At 43.2% G+C, this 19,007-nt stretch overlaps 1 protein-coding gene across 1 annotated transcript in view; it reads left to right on the plus strand.

The window, feature by feature from the left end:
• SLC7A14 (solute carrier family 7 member 14) overlaps positions 1–19,007 on the plus strand; it is an 80,404-nt gene that overhangs the window by 48,061 nt on the left and 13,336 nt on the right. The window contains exons 5-7 of the mRNA XM_029616469.1: positions 1,827–1,973; positions 7,436–7,644; positions 10,391–11,268. Coding sequence (XP_029472329.1) covers positions 1,827–1,973; positions 7,436–7,644; positions 10,391–11,268 — 1,234 coding nt within the window. The remainder of the gene's footprint in view (positions 1–1,826; positions 1,974–7,435; positions 7,645–10,390; positions 11,269–19,007) is intronic.

Below are 19,007 nucleotides of genomic sequence, written 5' to 3' on the forward strand. Positions count from 1 at the left end.
GTTTCAGCTGAGAGCACAATAATGGTTATTAATCCTAACCAGTTTATTGTACAGTGCCAGCTCTGTCCATGTTATATAGACATAAAATATTATTTTAAGGCTGTTTCAGCTTTTGAATTTTGTCAATTTTCAGAGCTTAGTGGGGACTAAATACACGCAACAGTCAAGCTTTACAGTTGAATTTGATGCCAATATAGCTATGCTTATTTCGGTATCATGCTGTTTAAATAACCGGCCCCCCACCCAACCCCAAAATATAATAATAGAAAGTCGGTTGGTTTGTTTATTTGCAGTTCTAGGTGGGGTACAAAAATACATACACATTAAGGGTCAATTTTCAAAAGCATTTGGGCCTGTAAAATGGGATTTTTGAAGATCGCCCTGGGGGGTTCCATGCATAAAAATAGGCACGGAGGTGATTTTGCATGCACTTTTAGGTGTAGTGCAAGGAGGCATTCCCAAGGGAGGCAGAGGAAATCATTCACGTGTGCACTTTCGATTTTGAAACGTCTGTGCGTGAATGTTCATGTCAACGTTTGTACCTGCTCCCTAGCGGGTGTACATGTGCGCGCTCGTGCTGTGCAAAGGTACACACATTCCCGCAATTTATTCCCAGAGGTCTGCTTCGAAAATTAGAGCTGAAGTCCATGTGTGCTTTGTGCATATAGACTTCAGCCCTACATGTACCTGTTATAAAATTACCCTCCCCGACTTGGAATCATTTAGATTCACAAACAAAATGAAAGACAGACATTTCAATTGACATTTAAGTGTCTTTTCTATAACTGGGTTTTTTTTTGGTAGTTCAGCTGTCTCTTGATACAGCCCAATGGCTCACCATGGTATCCTATGGGACATCACAGGGCCTTGCTTCTGCAGAGGCAGTGTTTCCTGTCCGAGTCATCATTCAACGATGCCTGTGGGTGGGAGCCGGGGTGTACATATATCCAAAAGGAGCCAGAACAGTCGTTGACCCTCTAATAAGGACTGCAGCTGTGCTTGTTGGGGGTTATAGAGAGAGGAAAGTGGGGCCTTATAAGGGGAAAAAAAAAGCTGGTGGCTATGAATGGAAGCCCAGGGAGGCTATCCCCTTCCTCCTGCACCTAGGTCAGGGCAGATTCCAGCTGGGGAGCAAGGTGAGTCTGGTTCAGTTCAGACGGGGAGCAAGGTCAGAAAAGTAACCGAACAATGTCTCAGAAAGAAATGAAAAACACGAAAGCCATGTTAAGCAAGAAGAAAAAAAAAAAAAAGAAAGTCAGACATAAATAATACGATTTAACAATCAATCAGTCTTCCTTCTCAGATGTAAAAATGCAGTTTTTTAGTCCTGCATATAAAAATTAGGAATATAATATCATGTAAAGCAACTGGACATTAAAAATTGAGTTGTATAGAAGCTTTCCGGCAGATGTGTGCCAAATGAAAGCAAAAGGGAGGAATTCCCAGTCATCGTGCAACAGAGACACCAAGATACCAAGTGGCTGGATATAGATCCTGTGATCCGAATGGCGCTCTGGGTCATGACCTCTGACTAAGTGAGGTGGAAGGAGATATAAAATAGAGGGGAAAACTCCAGATAGTTGTGAATAAAGATTCATGGCATCGTAGTTGTGAGTGATTGAACTGGATGCCCAAAGGAGCAGAAAAAAAAACTGCTGAGCCAAAAATAAAACAAAACAATATAAAAAGGAAGTTATTCTAGAGAATGGAAGCTTGATTGGGTAGAGAATGGTAGAGTCTTTCGTATCTCTGCGACTTGGCGAGAAATTGTCATTGGCATGTTTGATCAAACCATGCTGCATATACATTATAAATTCTTCCTACAGGTGCTACAGGGCGCGGCTACTTGTTTCTACGCCTTCATTGGCTTTGATATAATTGCCACCACCGGAGAAGAAGCAAAGAGTCCCAATACTTCCATCCCGTATGCTATTACTGCCTCACTCGTAACCTGTCTAACGGCATATGTGTCTGTAAGTACTAAATACATTTATTTCCTTGTCTCTTTTCTGTTGCTTAAGTTCATGATGAAAATTATTTTGAAAAAAAAAAATCCTCTTTTGTAGGTTATGTGTTGTTCTGAAGCAGATTAGAAACATGATGGCAGAAGAAGACCCCCACAGCCCTGTCTAGTCTGACTATCCACACTAACTGCTCAACTCTACAATCCCTACCACCTCCCTCAGAGATCCTCTGTGCTTATCCCATGCTTTCTTGAATTCAGATACTGTCCTTGTCTCCACACCTCCACTGAAAGACTGTTCCATGCATCCACCACCCTCTCTGTAAAGAAATATGTCCTTAGATTACTCCTGAGTCTACCCCCTTTCACTATCATTCTAGAGCCTCCTTTCCATTGAAAGAGGCTCGTCTCCTGAGCATGGAGACTTAAATGTCTCTATCACATCTCCCCTATCACACCTTTCCTCTAGTGTATACATGTTCAAATCTTTAAGATTGTCTCCATATGCTTTAAAATAATTGACCATTTTAGTAGCTACCCTCTGAACCAATTTGTTCCAGTTTATATCTTTCTGAAGGTGTAGTATCTAGAATTATATACAGTATTCCAAATGAGGTCTCATCAGGGACTTATACAGGGGCAATATCACCTGCTGACCAGTCCTCTTCCTATGCACCCTAACATCTGTATGGCTTTTGCCATTGTCTTATCCACCTGTTTGCCCACCTTAGGGTCATCAGATACGCTCACCCCCAGATCCTGCTCTTGTTTCGTGCTTAGAAGGATTTCACTCCCTTGGGTTTTTGCAGCCCAAATGCATGACTCTGCATTTCTTTTTAGCATTCAGTCTTAGCTGCCAGACCCAATACTATTCCTCAAGCTTCTCTAGATTGCCTCATCAGAGTTTCTGCTCCTTCTTGGGTGTCTACCCTGTTGCAGATTTTGGTATCATCTGCAAAAAGACAAACCTTTCTCAATAGTCCTTCTGCTTGTATCCAGTCTTTCAGAACTACTCCCAACTAAAAAAGTATTGAAAAGTTCAGCCAGCAGAGCCTGAGATGGAGGTCTTTATATGACACCAATATAAATAGGTATTCCACCTTCTCTTTTCAGATTAACACACTGTGCCTCTTCCTTACCTTTTAAGTCCTGCAGTTCTGTTGCTTTAATATTCTTCCTACCCTGTCCTTGCTGAAGAGATTGTAGCCCATATAACTATATCCCAGTTGCGGTTTTCCATGCACCACATCTCTGTGACAGCCACTACATCCAAATCAGTCTGTTCCATGACTTCCTCTAGATCCAGGACTTTATTTCCCATACTATGTGCATTAGGGTACATAAGCTTTCCAGATGTTACCCTTTTTCCCATTTCTCTGTTAAATGTTTAAAGATTCACTTACCTTTTACTTATCTGTGGGCTTTGTTCACTCATCCCCAACAATCCTAGCTTAAAGCCCTCTTCAGTAGGTTTGCCAGTTTGTTCTGGAAAGACACTGCATCCCTTCTTCATTCCTTGGAACCTCATCCCATGGTCCAGGAAGCCGAAACACTCTTAATGACCATCTACACAACCATTCATTCATCTCCAGAATGCGAGCTTCCCTGCCTGGACCTATATCCTTCACAGAGAAAACTCAGGAGAATATCATCTGAGCACTTTTCAGATTTGCCCTCTCTCCCAGAGCCATGAAGTTACTTTTGATATGTTCTGTGTCGGGCTTAGCTATATTGCTCATGCCAATATAGATGAGAAGCAGTCAGTAGGCTTGAAGATTTGGGGCATTCTCTCTGTAATGTCTCAGATTTTGGCACATGGTAGACAGCACACTTCCCAGGACAACATGTCTGATCTGCAGATGGATGCCTCTGTGCCCCTTAGAAGTGAGCCACCAATCGCTACTACCCTCCGCCTCCTTTGGGATTTGCAAGTTTCCGTTCTTCATCCTGGGATGGTTTCTCCACTTCCACTTCCAGGACTGCATATCAGTTCTTCAGTTCAAGAGAACCTGGGGTTTGGGTGTGGGATCTAGTGGCTGTAGTAGCCTGGGTCCAACTGTCATCTTCTGTGCTGTTATTAAATGCCTATCCATGACATCCTTGTGTTATTTAGAATGTTAAAGCAATCAGTTGTCCCATATAGTTTAAATCCTCCAGAGGCAGACTTATTTTTCCTTTGCAATTTACGGAGTTTGCTTTTGTCTTGAAGATTTGTAGATCTGTGTAATGTAAATAGTACAGTATTTTACCTTTTGTCCACCTACCAAAATGTACTTCCATCTAGCAACCAAGGCCTTTACTAGACCCAAAATACATTATAGGGCTCCTAGAGGAAAGAATTTGTAGATTAGTGAGTAGGGCATTAAATTATGAACCATCCTATCTAGCACTGATTCTTTCTGTGACCCCAAGAAGGTCACTTTATTTCCATATATTAACAACCAAAACTCTAATTGGCTTCAATGCAACAACTGCCACAGAATTTGTCTTTTGCTATGGAATTTTCCACGCCCTACAGAATAGCAAGGAGTGTGCTGATGACAGAGCCTGCTTCTGACAAAAAAAACCCACTCCTTCAGGCTGCTAGACCTGCTCTCTCTCCTTCCTCCAAAACATCACCAGTCTCCTGAACTTTCCTTCCCTCAACATCCCCTAAGACTCCCAGTGCTTCTCCTAACTTACTGACGCACATCTCGGTTTCCCACCTCCCTCATTCCTGCTGCACCATCACAACTCTTGCTCTTGTCTCGTCTGGCTCCATCCTGGCTCTCACACGTCTCGCTTCCTCACACAATCTCCTGTCTGCTGCAACAGTCTCTCTTCATACCTCACACCCTAGCCACCCCGCCGTCACAGCAACACAACGCTCTGTTTCACACGCACGGCAAAGGCCCCCACACCACTCTCTCTTCCCCGTCGTCATGGGGCCCTTGTGTGTTTCAGACAAAGCCAGCATCAACTGTAATCTGTCAACAGAGAGAGCAAAGTTTCCTGTCAGTATCAGGGAGGCTGCAGGCTGTGAGGGAGGGAAGCGTGTGTGCAGGAGGTGTTGTCGGGAGGGAGAAAGAGGACAGGTTAAAATGGAGGTGGGAGAGGAAGAGTGAGTGGAGAAGAGATGATGGAATGAAGTTAGGGATAGGGGGTGAGAGGGACAGATGGTGATGGGAGAGAAGAGGAGGGAAGGGAGAGATGGAAGGGGAGGAATGACAGGTGACAGATTGCAGTGGAAGGAAGAGGGGTGAAAGGAAACTAAGAAATGAAGGATTAGAGAGGAGAAACAGAAACCCTGGCACTGAGGGAACAGAGGCAGTTGAGAGGAACACTGGCACCTCTGAGATGGAGAGAAAATCCGTAGCAAGAGTAGGATAGGATGAGAGAAAAAGGAAAGGAAAGAAGCAAGAATTAAAAAAAAAAACCAGGAAAAGTGTGAAAAATAAAAAAACAAACAATCACAAAATTGATTCAAACACAACAGGTTGAAAAATACTTTATCTTAAAGGAACAACTTTAAAACTTGGTAGATTTTCCAAGAAAAAATGTTGCATATACAAGTGTATCTATAAATATCTGTTACTTATAAGCCTGTTACTTCAATTTCTATGCATATCCAGCATAGTTCTCTGCTTCAACGGCAGGGGAGAAGAAAAAAGGGTTCGCACTCACAAAGCGGGGAGTAGCTGGCTTGTTACGGCGGTTACTACCCCAAACCAAATGTGCCTGATACTTCACTTTCGATGCATATCCAGCATGGCTCTCTGTTTCAACAGCATGGGAGAAGAATAAACTGTTACTTCAAGCATATCCAGCATAGCTCCCTGCTTCAACGGCAGGGGAGAAGAAAAACAACCATTAAGGGCTGTATAACATAGTCTGAGTAAAACAAGCATGGGTGTAGCTTGCTTATTGCGGCGGTTACTACCCCTACTACCCCTAACTTATCAAGCTAGATATTTCACTTGGATGCAGCTCCATCACTGCTTTCTACATTAATGGTGGGGGTGGAAGGGAAATAGAACCAAGAGCTAAGAGAAACAGATAAGTATGAGAGAAAAAAGTGTGTGAAGCTTGCTGGGCAGACTGGATGGGCCGTTTGGTCTTCTTCTGCCGTCATTTCTATGTTTCTATCACAAGTTAAGAAACTGTGCCACAGAATGTTTCAGTCCTTTGCCACAGAATCTACCTCTGCATTGCTGCAGAGATTGCTCCTTCTCCCATCATCCCTTGGGACTCCTTCATACAGTCCAGGAGCAAGGAGCGATCTGCCAGACCATCCGCCCAAGAGGCTGACAAATGGAGGCTTCTGAAGTGCTAAGCTGAGATCTGCTTTGCATTAAGGGCAGCATATATACATCATATCACTGCAAAGTCTCCTTTCATTGCAAGGGCTGTTACAGATACAGGTGGCAAAATTACCACTTCTTAAATTGGTCAAACCTAAATAACTTAAACCCGACCAGAAATGGCGATACACACATTTTCTGAATCCTAGTCTTCCTATGAACTCTCAACTTCATACATTCATTTATTGGGTCCTGGCATGTTTGTTCTTTCAGTCCTCACAGAAGCTAACACATGGTCACATCACCATGATAGCTCTGTCCAGGGTCTCTGGCTGGCTCTGCCGAATCCAGGCCTGTTATTTAAATGGCCCTGACCCCAGGACTATGTCAGATTTTCCTATTTGTCTCTCGCTTACTAACCCCCTGCATTCTGTTTGCTGGTGAGCGACTGAAGACTGTAGCACAGGGATTAGGTAGCTCAGCCACAAACAGGTTGGATTTTTCAGGGCAACCAAACTACGCAAATTAACCTGCCTATATATATATATATATTTGATGAATATTAATCATGGCTAGCCCGTGGGTCCAGCAGCTCTTGACATCTCCCGTATGTGCTGTGGAAGCTCCCTCCAGAATGGTAGCCATCTCCTCTTGCCATTGGCAGGGGGGGAAGGGGGCGTCTCCTCCTTGCATGGGTGGCTACGTTGAAAGAAGACCAAAGCTTCCATTGGTTCCAGCCTTCTTCTGTTTGCCTGACAACTCTCTCTGCAGGATAATCCAGGAGAAGGCAAACCCCACCACCACCACCACCGCCATCAAAAAACTGCATTTGTGCAACAGGGAATAGAAATCCTCCCAACCCCAAATCTGGTGATCAGCTTGGAATTGCTGGATTACAATTTTCTGTAGTGGGTACCTATATCATCCTATCTCCCCAATATCTCCCCCCCCCCCCCCCCCCCCCCCCCGCTTCTTGTCTAATTTGTTTGTGAATTGATTTAGTGTTGTAGCCATAACTACCTCTGCTGGTCCAGGCTCCCGATCCAGGGCACTGTGTTGCCTCCCGCCAGCTTTGATATTCCTGATGCAGCAGTCAGCCAGATATGAAAGTGGAGTGATGCATTTCTAATTACAGAAGCAAGCACAGCTGTTCTTTACCCTCTCTAGCTTGCTGTCTTTCTGTCTTTCACAGGTGAGTATTATTTTAACTTTGCTGGTGCCATATTACGCCATTGACACCGAGTCCCCTCTGATGGAGATGTTTGTGGTCCATGGATTCTACGCCGCTAAGTTCATCGTCGCAATCGGATCTGTAGCAGGGTTGACTGTGAGCTTGCTGGGCTCACTGTTCCCCTTGCCCAGGGTGATATATGCCATGGCTGGAGATGGACTTCTCTTCCGGTCAGTATCACATTCTCAGTTTCTTTTCTTCCCCGTTCTGCTCTGTCATTTAATTGATAAGCTGAAATGTAAACTCTTGAAAGTCCAGCTTTTAGTTTTAGCGTTAAGACTTGCTGCATTTATTTCTCTAGGTTTTTTTTTTTAATCTGTTTTACTTAAAGAGGCTGCAAGGATATTTGAAGGATTCTGAAGTTGTGTGCATGGTTCATTTTGTTTGTGAAAGAGCACATGGGCAAAATGGAACTTGGAGGAAAATGTGCATCATAGCAGTTCCTTTTTGAAAGCTGATTGAGGTCCGGCCTGGAAAATAAAATATTCATTAACGTTTATATGAGTTGGATGGAGGGAAGCTTGCCAGCCAGATAGTATTTGGCCAGCCTGGCCAATTGTGATGAAAGGGGGCTGGCAGTCAGCGGTACTTTTAAATCAGCAGTGTAAAGATTGGTATTTTGTTGACCACTGGCCTCCACAGTAGCAAAGCCTTCTCCCCTCCCTCTCCACAAACCATACCCTGATTCTCCTCTCTCCCTTGTGGGCCAGAGGCCAATCCTAGGCCTGTCTGTGGAGGCGACAGCAGTCACAATGAGAAGATGTGAGACACGCGGCGCTGGACTTTGTTCCCAGGCTCGTAGAAGCAAACCTTTCAAAACAATTGGGGTTGCTGAACTCAATACAGATTACTCCTCCCTGGACGCCGTGAAGGAGTTTTCTGTGTTGGAGTGCTCAATCATCCGTGCACCCATAGAGCTTGCACCTATGCCTGGCCACACGTGGGTTCCATATGGGGAGGCAGGGCCTGGAAACAGAGCAGGCGCTGGCTTAGTCTCAGCCTGCACATCTTACATCTTTTTTTTTTCCTGCCACCATTGGCTCCACCTTTGGGCCTAGGAACAGTCCCTGCTTCATAAGAAAAGGTCCGCAGGGGTGTGGGAAGGAAAGGTGTGGAGGAGAAGGAGCAGTGAGGTCAGGGAGGAGGCTGGTCAGCCGTTTTATTCGTTTTTTGAAGTTGGCAATCCACTAGATTTAGAGGCAAATTGTCAGTAGTGTACATAACTCAGCACATACATGCATAAGTAGGTGAACCTAAAGTTATGCCTGGATTTTATAAACTGTACAGCAGGAGCTGCACACTTAATAAAATACCATGCATCGCTGTGTTTCATTGCTTGCGTATTTTAAAATGCATAGTTTCTACACCTCTTCTATAAAGGTACATGCATATATTTTATGTGTTAAATAATTGTAACATATGTGCATAAAAATCCTCACCTTACGCACGGAGATGGGCATTTTATAAAGCCGGCAGATGTATGTGCGATTCATGCTTATGAAATATTTACTTAAGTATTTAGTTGTGTGTGTGGACCTCCAAGCATTAGTTTGCTGATACCTACCCTACACACTTAGAATTATACCTGTTCAGCGAGAGCCTTCACCAGTTCACCCACACCCTCCATCCCTTGCTCCAGACCCTCCACGCAATAAAGCACACAAGAGAGAAGTCAGATTTAATTTCCACAACATGATTGGCAGGCATAAAATCATGGGCGTATTGTTTGATGCCTGTGTGAAATATGTAAATGGGTGAGTACTTGCAAACCCTGCCCCAGAACGTCCTTTGCACATGCAGTACTTTTCAGCTCGGCAGAGACAGTATGTGCATACTCCTGGCCTCCTGAGAATTTGCTTACCATGCATGCACAGAGACTGCTCGTGCACAACCCCCGCATAAGTCTTGGAAAATTACCCCCCTAGAGGTTCAAGAGACAGAAAGTACTGCCTAGTTAGGTCTCTAATCAAAGCCAAAAACTTGGAATTAAAATGTTGAGAATTCCTGCATTAGAAACAAGTGAAGGATTATCCAATAAATTAACTTGCCATTCTAATTTTAGCTCCCTTTTTTTTTTTTTTTTTTGCAGGGGAGGGGGGGAAAACAATTTTGAGACTGCCCAGGTAGTTTGCGTAACACCTATGGATCTGCAAGCTAATGTTCGAAGAGAAACCCTTTGTGGAGTTTCTCTTGGAAAATTCAGGGCCAGCAAACTCGGTACCCACGGACTTTGCCGATGTTTTATGGTAGGGGCAAGGTATGCAGGGGGATTTCAAAATGCAATCCCCTCACGCACTTTCCCTTCCCCACATCTAAAAGTACACATCCTGCTTCTCAAGGGCCAGCACTTTCCGGTCCAGAGAATTTACTCAGGTAACTCCTTTGTTAACTGGGCAAATTATTTAACACATTCTCCTCTGAGGCCCCTGACTGTTTGGTATTTAATGATATTTAGGGGTGGGGAGGAGATGAAATTAATATACCGTAGCTATGGTGATTTTCTTGGCATTTCATACACTTAGAAACAAATGTCTTTTTTATACAGACTTCTTGCAAGAGTGAATATTTATGACTTAAGGCAGAGGTTCCCAAACCTGTCCTGGGGACCTCAGAGCCTGTCGGGGTTTTCAGGATATCCACAATGAATATGCATGAGATAAATTTGCATGCACTGCCTCCGTAGCATGCATAGTTTAACTCAAGCATATTGGTTGTAGATATCCTGAAAACCCAACTGGCTGGGGGGAGGGGAGGGGGGTGTCCCCCAGGATAGGTTTGGGAACCTCTGGCTTAAGACAATGGATCTCATTCAAGAAGGATTGCTTCAAACATTGCATGATCTCATCTCTGGTAGTGGTCATACTATAATGCAAAGGTGAGTTGGGCTGTTCTGATACCTTGTCGTTCTTTCGTTAGGTTTCTGGCCCATGTGAATACCTACACAGAGACTCCGGTGGTGGCTTGTATTGTCTCTGGCTTTCTGGCAGCCCTGCTCTCCTTGCTGGTCAGTTTGAGGGACCTGATAGAAATGATGTCCATTGGCACTCTCCTGGCCTACACGCTGGTCTCTGTTTGTGTCCTGCTCCTACGCTATCAGCCAGAGAGTGACATTGATGGTTTTGTCAAATTTCTTTCGGAGGAACACACCAAGAAGAAGGAAGGGATATTAGCAGATTCTGAGAAGGAAGCTTGCTCTCCAATGAGCGACGGGGAGGACTTTACCAGCCCAGCAACCAACACCTGCGGAGCCAAAAATTTGCCTTCCTTGGGTGACAATGAAATGCTAATTGGGAAATCAGATAAATCAAACTACAATGTCAACCACCCTAATTATGGTACTGTTGATATGACATCAGGCATAGAAGCCGATGAGTCTGAAAACATCTACCTAATAAAGCTGAAGAAATTAATAGGTCCTCGTTACTATACAATGAGAATCCGCCTTGGCCTGCCAGGGAAGATGGATCGTCCCACATTGGCAACTGGCCGCACAGTCACCACATGCGTGCTTTTGCTGTTTGTCCTTATATTCATCTTTTGCTCTTTCATCATTTTTGGCGCAGACTATGTCTCTAACCAGATATGGTGGGCGGTGCTCCTGGTGGTCCTCATGCTCTTACTCATCACTGTATTGATGTTCGTGATCCTCCAACAGCCAGAAAACCCCAAGAAGCTGCCTTACATGGCACCGTGTGTCCCGTTTGTGCCAGCCTTTGCTATGCTGGTGAATACATACCTCATGCTAAAGCTTTCTCCAGTTACGTGGATCCGATTTGCTGTCTGGTGTTTTGTAGGTAAGTCGTTTATATTGGGACTGTTTTACATCTATTTGCATCAAACTATCTTAGTAAAACAAAGTTTTCATAATGAAAACTTTCCATAGGAAAAGTCATGAAAATATTTCAACATCTGATACAATGGTAGATCATTTTATATTTTAAATAATAATGTTACCAGATTTTGATTTAATTGCAAAAAAATTATGAAGCTCATTGATATTAGCAGTAAAATTGACCTTAAACTGTTCATATTTTTGTATAGGTTTGCCTTCATAATTAATTTATTTTAAGCCAGGAATAACCTACCTCATAGCTGCTTTTGCATTGCGCTGTGCGTATAAGAGTTTTTCTGTTTTATTTATTATAATAATAATGATACCAACTTATCAGCAGTATGCAGCTTTTCCTGTTCAGGACACATTCTCTCTCCCCGTCCTTCCCCCACTCCCACCGCTACTGTGTCCCTCATCATGAAAACCCGAAGCATAGGGATGGAGGCATTGCTCACCGCCACACCACACTGGCCTCTTCTCTTCACTGTTTGAAAGGTAATAGGGAGGTGAAAGTTTTCTACTTTAAAATAGAATTCTGCTTTGATGCATTTTCTCTGCCTTCTGTATGTCAGCTTGCATAATACTGCACCCAGCAGTAGCTGATTGTCTCCCCCACGTTTCACACTGCTTGGATTTTTTTTTTTTTTTTAATATTTATTTATTGCTTTTACAATATTACCAAGATAAATCTTGTACAGAAAACAGGACACGGGGGGGGGGGGGGGGGGGAGGCATTACTCAATACCGAGAAGAAATTTAAATAAAAGAAGATAAAGAAGGCCTAACATTGGCGTCAGCGTCAGCAAGATATAATTTTAGCCATATTTATGGAGGAGATGACATAATAGAGAGTGAACCTGACAAAGCAATAGGAATTTTTCTTTGAGCTACACAATGAGTTAATTGTTGTGGATTTTAAAAAATATATTTGACTCCCTGCAACTTGATCATGCATTTACAAGAAAAATGCAACAAAATAAAGCTCTGAGTTGTAGCACACCAGGTCTTAAAAGGAGACGTCTTTTTTCTTCTTAGCTGGGTTGTTTTTGCTACATCAGGAAAAACATTTACTCAGTGACTTAGAAAAGGGGTAACTTGATTATGAAAAAAATATCTCATTACAAGATCTCAATCTGCGTCCACAACAAATGTGACCAACAAGGTTGAAGTAGACACAGGCGCAGTATCGGAACTTTCCAGCAGATCAGTAACATTTAACAGATCAAAAGAAGAATCAGGTTGCGGGTCTTTCTTAACAGAAGGTATAGAGTAAACCTTAGTAATAGGTGGTAAAATGCTCTCCAGTATTTTCAATATTTCCATGAAATATCTCCTCAACATTTGCGGAGGAGGCACCATTTTTCTGCTTGAGAAAATGAATCAGTCTGATATTTTTGGACTGCAATTTTTGGACCGCAATTTCCAAAGTTTCATTTTAAATTGTAAAGCTGAATGGCCTTTCGTGCTAGCGCCAATATTTCCTTTTAATGAAGACACTTGAGGCTGTAAGTTAGTGACCTGGGCTGCAGTTCTCGACAGCTCTTGTTGTGCAGCTTGAAGGGATACAGATAGAGGCTGCTGAGAAATCTCATACTGAGCTAACTGAGAGGAAAGACCAGCAATTGCCTCCCGTATAATATCCCAGGGATCGGTAGAAGGTCTACACAAGGTAAAATTGTCCAGAAATGTCGACGTTCCCACAAGCAACTCGGGTTAACCTTGGTCAGGAACTTGAGGAATATCCGCTGCTCCTGTTTGCAACTCTCCAGCATTCCTCCCCCTGGGGCTGCATCAAGATTGCAAAGCAGACCGGGGTAATCCTGGCAGTAATCTCTGGGTGCAAGTCCATGGCAAGCTCCAGAGATGGCCTCTTTCCGCGGGGCAGGCAAAGGCTGGTCAAGATGAGGACGGCTGTCTAGCGAGAGAGACAAACACTGGAGTCTGGGGAGAGCGGCGCTCAAGGACATAACGCCAGATCCAAGAGGCTGAGCGGTCTCACCCTCCGTGGCGACCACAGATTTGTCAATGGGGGCCGGTAATCACCGGTGGAAAAGCCTCGGAGTAGGTGCAAGCCTTCCCCTTTCGCTTCCCCATCTGTTTCAAAACTTTGTGAGAAGAAACTTCATTAAAAAGTGGAACCCACCCCCATCTGATCCTGCTTGGGTGTTTGCAGTGGTGATGTCCATTGCTCAGCTCACTGACGTTGTTGCTTCCCTCTGCCGCGTCTACAGTAAAAAATGAATCCAGGGGTGGGTGACGGAGGGCACTGGCACAGTGTTACGGAGGCCTTTTAGTGCCAGGTCGCTGGCCCGGCTCACGTTGGCCGAGAAGCCGCTGGTGGCCAATGTGAAATGAGCCTGCGATCGCGACTCATTTAACACACAAGTGCCACCATCGTTAAAAAGCCATCCTAGTGGCAGTGGCTGATTCCCCTGCTTGCAGCTGCAGAGCACACATTTACATTACAATGTACGTTAAAATACAATAAGGAATCTTTTCTGTTTTTGGGATCTAGACGCTACCACTAGATCATACTAAATGCATGTCGTTTAGGCAACTTTTCGTCTGAGGTTATCTTAAGTAGAGCTCTCAAGTCCAAAATATTAAGACTGAATTGCTGCTTCCCCTTAGCAGACTTTTGAACTCCCATTCATTAGGTGGGAAGACTCCCTTTCATTCACGGTAATTAAAATGCTTCTAATTTCCCTCCTAGGTTTTCTCTGTATAGGTTAGCCAGCTGTGATAGAAGAGCTCTGCACCAAAGTTGTTTGTTTTTTTTTTAATGCAGAAGAAAAGGATCTCGTACCTCTTCAAAATCCAAGCAGTTTCACCTTGGATACCGCTGTGCCCGAGCAAGTACCACCCACGGGTGCCCTGTGCAATGGCGGAGATATTTTTCCGTCTGGGTTGGGGCACGGTAGGGTTACCTCCTTCCAGGAAGGGGTGGGGGGAGGGGCGCCTTCGCGCCCCCCCCCCCCCCCCCCCCCGACACTTCCCTTTTCGCAGGGGTATGTTCGGAGGCCTGTGGGGAGGCATCTGAGCAGCGCTCCTCCGGGTGCAGTTTTTGGGTGACGCCATCTCAGAAACGGGCGGAGGGAAAGCTCCTCCTCAACCCGCGCTCAGAGCGAGCTTCCGTCCAATCCCCTGTTACGGTTTTAGCCAGGCAGAAGGGGGAGCTGGTTTCGGTCAGGCCCGGGTAAATGGCTTTGAAAGTCGCCCCCCCCCCCCCCCCCCCGAATAAGTAAATAAAAGTTCAACGCTTCCCGGGACTGAAGAAGCTGATAAGCCCAGGTGGGGAAAAGCCAAACCGGCGATCAAAGCTTCTCTGAGCCACCGCCATCGTCCCGGCCCCCATTTCTGCACACGAGCGCAGCAGAGCAGCCCTGGACTGGCTCTACGATTGTGCAGGAAAAATAAAATCACAAAAAACACTTATTCAAGCAACAGGCCACGGCTACCCTGAAGCAGATATCTGCCAAAATGAAGCGGTGGTGAGAAATGGCACTTAATGATTATAAGAACCGGGGATAATCTTATTCACGATTCCCCCCCACAGTACAACTGATAGTCCCTACATTTTGTACTGACCCAATTACATGTACATTTGATCCTATCTTTTATGTGTTTCTGTTCTTAGGGTGATTTTTTTTTTTTTTTTTGCTTCCTTTTGCCATTGACTTTTCAGCGTTTAAATTACAACATATAAGCTCTCTAAAAACATGAACATGCTCGTGAAGAGACTGCTGCGCACTGATCTATAATAATTCAAATCGAAGATCAAAAACTTTAGCTGTAACTGTATCTTTTATTTCGATGTGCATTTTCTCTCAGTTTTCTAAGTCTTCCTGTTGAGCTAGGCAGAACCTGCAGCAGAAAAGAGCTTGGCGGAATGCATCATAAGGCAATTAATTGGCCTGCGTGTTCGGGACTTGACGGTTCATTAAGTTTGCATGAGCAGAATTCTGCCGTCAGCCCATCCTGCCTCTGTGAGCTTCAGGGCTCCCTCCGGCACTCTGTTCATGGATGTTTAATATTCATAACTGACCAAGGAAAATGAATTGAGCAGAAAGACCAATAAAGGCTGCTCTCTGGTAACTGTGGGGTTATTAATCCAGTGCAGTTCGTTTTATGTGAGTCTCAGCAAAAGGAAAAAAAAAAAGTAGAGTGGGAGGGGTCCTTGCAACTCTTGGTGATTCCTGGGACAGCGTGGAAAAGGAAGAGGGAAGGCGGGATGAAAACAGGGAAATTTGGTACCATTGAACTAGCCAACATACCTTCAACTGGTGAGATCCTGGAACCGATCCACCCTGTCTCACTTGTCTTGTGTGAAAGCAGGAACAAGATCTGATGAAATTTACAGACTGGAGACATGCCATGCAGAGAGGAACAGCATGGGGTCATGAATCCACTTAGATAAATTTGGACAATGTAATCGTAGAGCAGTATTGTATACCTTAAAAAAAAGTGCCTTTGCACATTGATACTGTATAATTGATCATTGTGCTCAAAGTTTGCTTCTGCCATGTTGTCTGTTTTTTTTAGATTTCCATGATGGAAGCTGCAGGAATAAAAATCTATGGTGCCTTTATTTTATTTACGGGTGATGTATAAATCCAAATAATATCATAGCGTAATACAACTAAAGATAAAAATATAACAATATATAAATAAAACAAAAACATGATAGCCTAAAAATCAGAAAAAGCAATGTAAATAAAAATATAACAACATAAGATGCTTAACTTTATGTGAAAAAGGCGGCAAGAGGTTCCTACAAATACTATACCTACTAATTAGAAATTGTAATGGAAACGCAAGTGCTGCCATAGTCAGATCTCTGGCACACTACATAGGGGAGCTGGAAGGCCAGATATTCGGGAAACATCTACACTAATATTGATAGGTATGTAGATCAGGTTGTGATGATAGAATTGAACTCACAGTTGAATCAGGCAGGCTGCTGGAACAGTAAAAACTAAACTTTCTAGCAGGAACATAGGGGCTCATGCAGCTAGGTCTGTCTGGCAGGCTACGCACTCCTCGCGTCAACCGGGTCAGTGTAGCAGGTTGGTGGTGTAGGAACCCTACAGAAAGACCACATGGTCCTAAGAGGCTGGATGTTTGGGCACTGGCCACATCAATGTTGGTAGCTATTTAGATTATTATAAAGCTATGTGGTTAGACATGCGCAGGGAGGAGTGCCTTGCGTAAATTAAATAGGGGATCATGCATGTTTATATACCCAAAAGAGTAGGTATATAACAGGAAGGTGCCAAAAACTATCTTGGATAAGGAGTTTGCATGTGCAGAGGGAATTTGTTTTGTTGTATCGATTTTTTTTTTTCATTTCATTTTGTTTTCTCATTTTAGTTTGCACTAAAACCATTTAACGAGCACAAAAATGAAGAAACAAACAAAATGTTGTTTTTCTTTTGTTTTGAAAATGCAGCAGAATAAAACAAATGTAATTGTTGTTTCTCTGTCATTTTCAAATGAAAGCATGTCTCTGATATGGAGTGGTATTCTCGAAGTGATCACGCTGTAAGGCTGGCAGCCAGGATGTATCCTTAGCAGTATGGAGAGGAAATACTGAGCAGACTACATAGGCTAGCTGGTCTTTTTGTTTTTTTTGCTGTGGCCTACTGTCTTATGTTAAGGTCAATCAGTTTCTAGCTTTTATTTCATGAATGTCATTTAAGCTTTTTTAGCTGATGATCTTGTTTCAATGAATCAATCAGAATGTACCAGTTTGTCCCTTTTACTCAAAATGTTTGTGCTTAGGTGTTAACAGATTAAGGGGGTCATTTTCAAACGCTTATCGCGTGCGATAAGCCACTATCGCACGCGATAGCATGCTGGGGGCGGAGTCGGGGTGGCGAGGGGAGGAGTCGGGGCGGTGAGGAGGCGTACTCGGTGGTGTCTTCGCTGGCGGCGATAAGGTAAGCAACGTTATCGTCGCCAGTAGCGCGCCCAATAGCACCACCTTTCACGGTGGCGCTATTGGGTGCGAAAGCCGGCAACGAAAACACCGCGGTGGTACGAAGGCTGCCGGCTTTCACAGGCCCTCCCGCCCCCCCCGTTTTCACTGGATTCACCATGATGAATCCAGGCCTAAAACAGCTCTTGTCATATTGATCTCAGAAAGAAGGGAAGGATATTTTTAAGGTTGTGATAACATTTATTGGACTATTAAAAAGGTCTTAAATATGTAGCAGCCTTCATTTTCAGGTTTGTTTTATTTTTCCCTGGAATTTATCAGTATTTATAACAACAAAAACAAAAAAAAATGAGAGAAATCAGTGGGGAAAAAAAAATGACTTGTCATTGTTCTGGGTATCATTTTCTTTCTTATTGTAGTAAACACTGATAAATTTTCAGGTAAAAAAAAATAAATATTGAAAACAAAGGTCCCTATAAATATGGAAATGATTGCATATTAGGTTTTGGGACTTTATAGGTCCATTCTTTGTGTTTGGTAGGTTATGAAATCAAAATATTCGCACTGTTCAAATTGATCTGAAGAAGGGACCTAGGCAGTCTCGAAAACTCATGCACTACAACCTATCTTTTCTCGTTGGTCCTTTAAAGGGTATCGCAGCCTATAAAGACGCGAGCATTTGTTACCTACGCATATAAAATGTAAAGTACATGTCTTCTTACGAGTCTACAGCCCTCCTCTGAAAAGTTGCTTCTGGCCCCAGAGTTGCATCATCTTGGCTTCTCAGACAGACCTTTTCTCAGGTCTAAATGTCAGAAGACCAGAGTTTTGGTACCTCTGTAATTTTGGAGGTGTCCTAGTGCCTAATAGCTTTAAATCATGTTTGATGTTAGTTGTAGAAAATATTGATATTATGGGGTAAGCATTGGGTTTTAATATTTTGGATTTTCCATTGTCCTATTATTGTTTCGCTATTTAAATGTATTTTACAATGTTTTTGTAATCTTTACTCTATTGTTTTTTATCTTGGAAATTGTTTAATAGTATTTATTATATTGTTAGATATTTGAAAAGCAGAATATAAATTAAATAAATACTAGGTAAAGATGTTCCCCCGTGGTTTCTGAAAGTAGGATAGTGAAAATGTCTGCATTATTCTTTGAGCACAGAACTCAACTGGAAAATAAAAGACTCTTATTTTTCCACTGATTTTTCTCCCGTGTTTGTTCACTATAATAAACATTGATAAATTCCAGGGAACAATAAAATAAAATCTGAAAACGAAGGTCCCTAAGTATAATGTACTCTCTTCAGTTCCTTGAACCATCCAAAAACGGTCCATAATGCACAACTATTGCATAGGGTGCTCTCTATATCCGATTAATTCCGTAAGGCATCTGCTAGATGTGGATGGGGGCTGCATAAGGCCTGCTTTTTTTTTTTTTTTTTTTGCTTCAATGAAAAGAGTTTCCAATTCAGAAGATGAATTCTGGGCATCAGCCATGGCCAGACTAATTTGACTTTAAGTAAGTAGTGATGCCAGTCCCAGACATGTATACTAATACAATTCTGAATTATTTTAAGAAACAAGAAATATTTTCCAACTCAGGACTCTGAAGCAATGCAGAAATTATTTGAGCTTCACTATCATGGCTGATGACAATAGACTCCCCCAAATGGATGTCCTGGTATTTCAGCATTACTTATCTATAACATTTATGAATATTGTCCTCCTAAAACAGATCTGGTAACATTTCTGCAGT

Source organism: Rhinatrema bivittatum, chromosome 9, assembly GCF_901001135.1.
Source record: "Rhinatrema bivittatum chromosome 9, aRhiBiv1.1, whole genome shotgun sequence".
NCBI lineage: Eukaryota > Metazoa > Chordata > Amphibia > Gymnophiona > Rhinatrematidae > Rhinatrema > Rhinatrema bivittatum.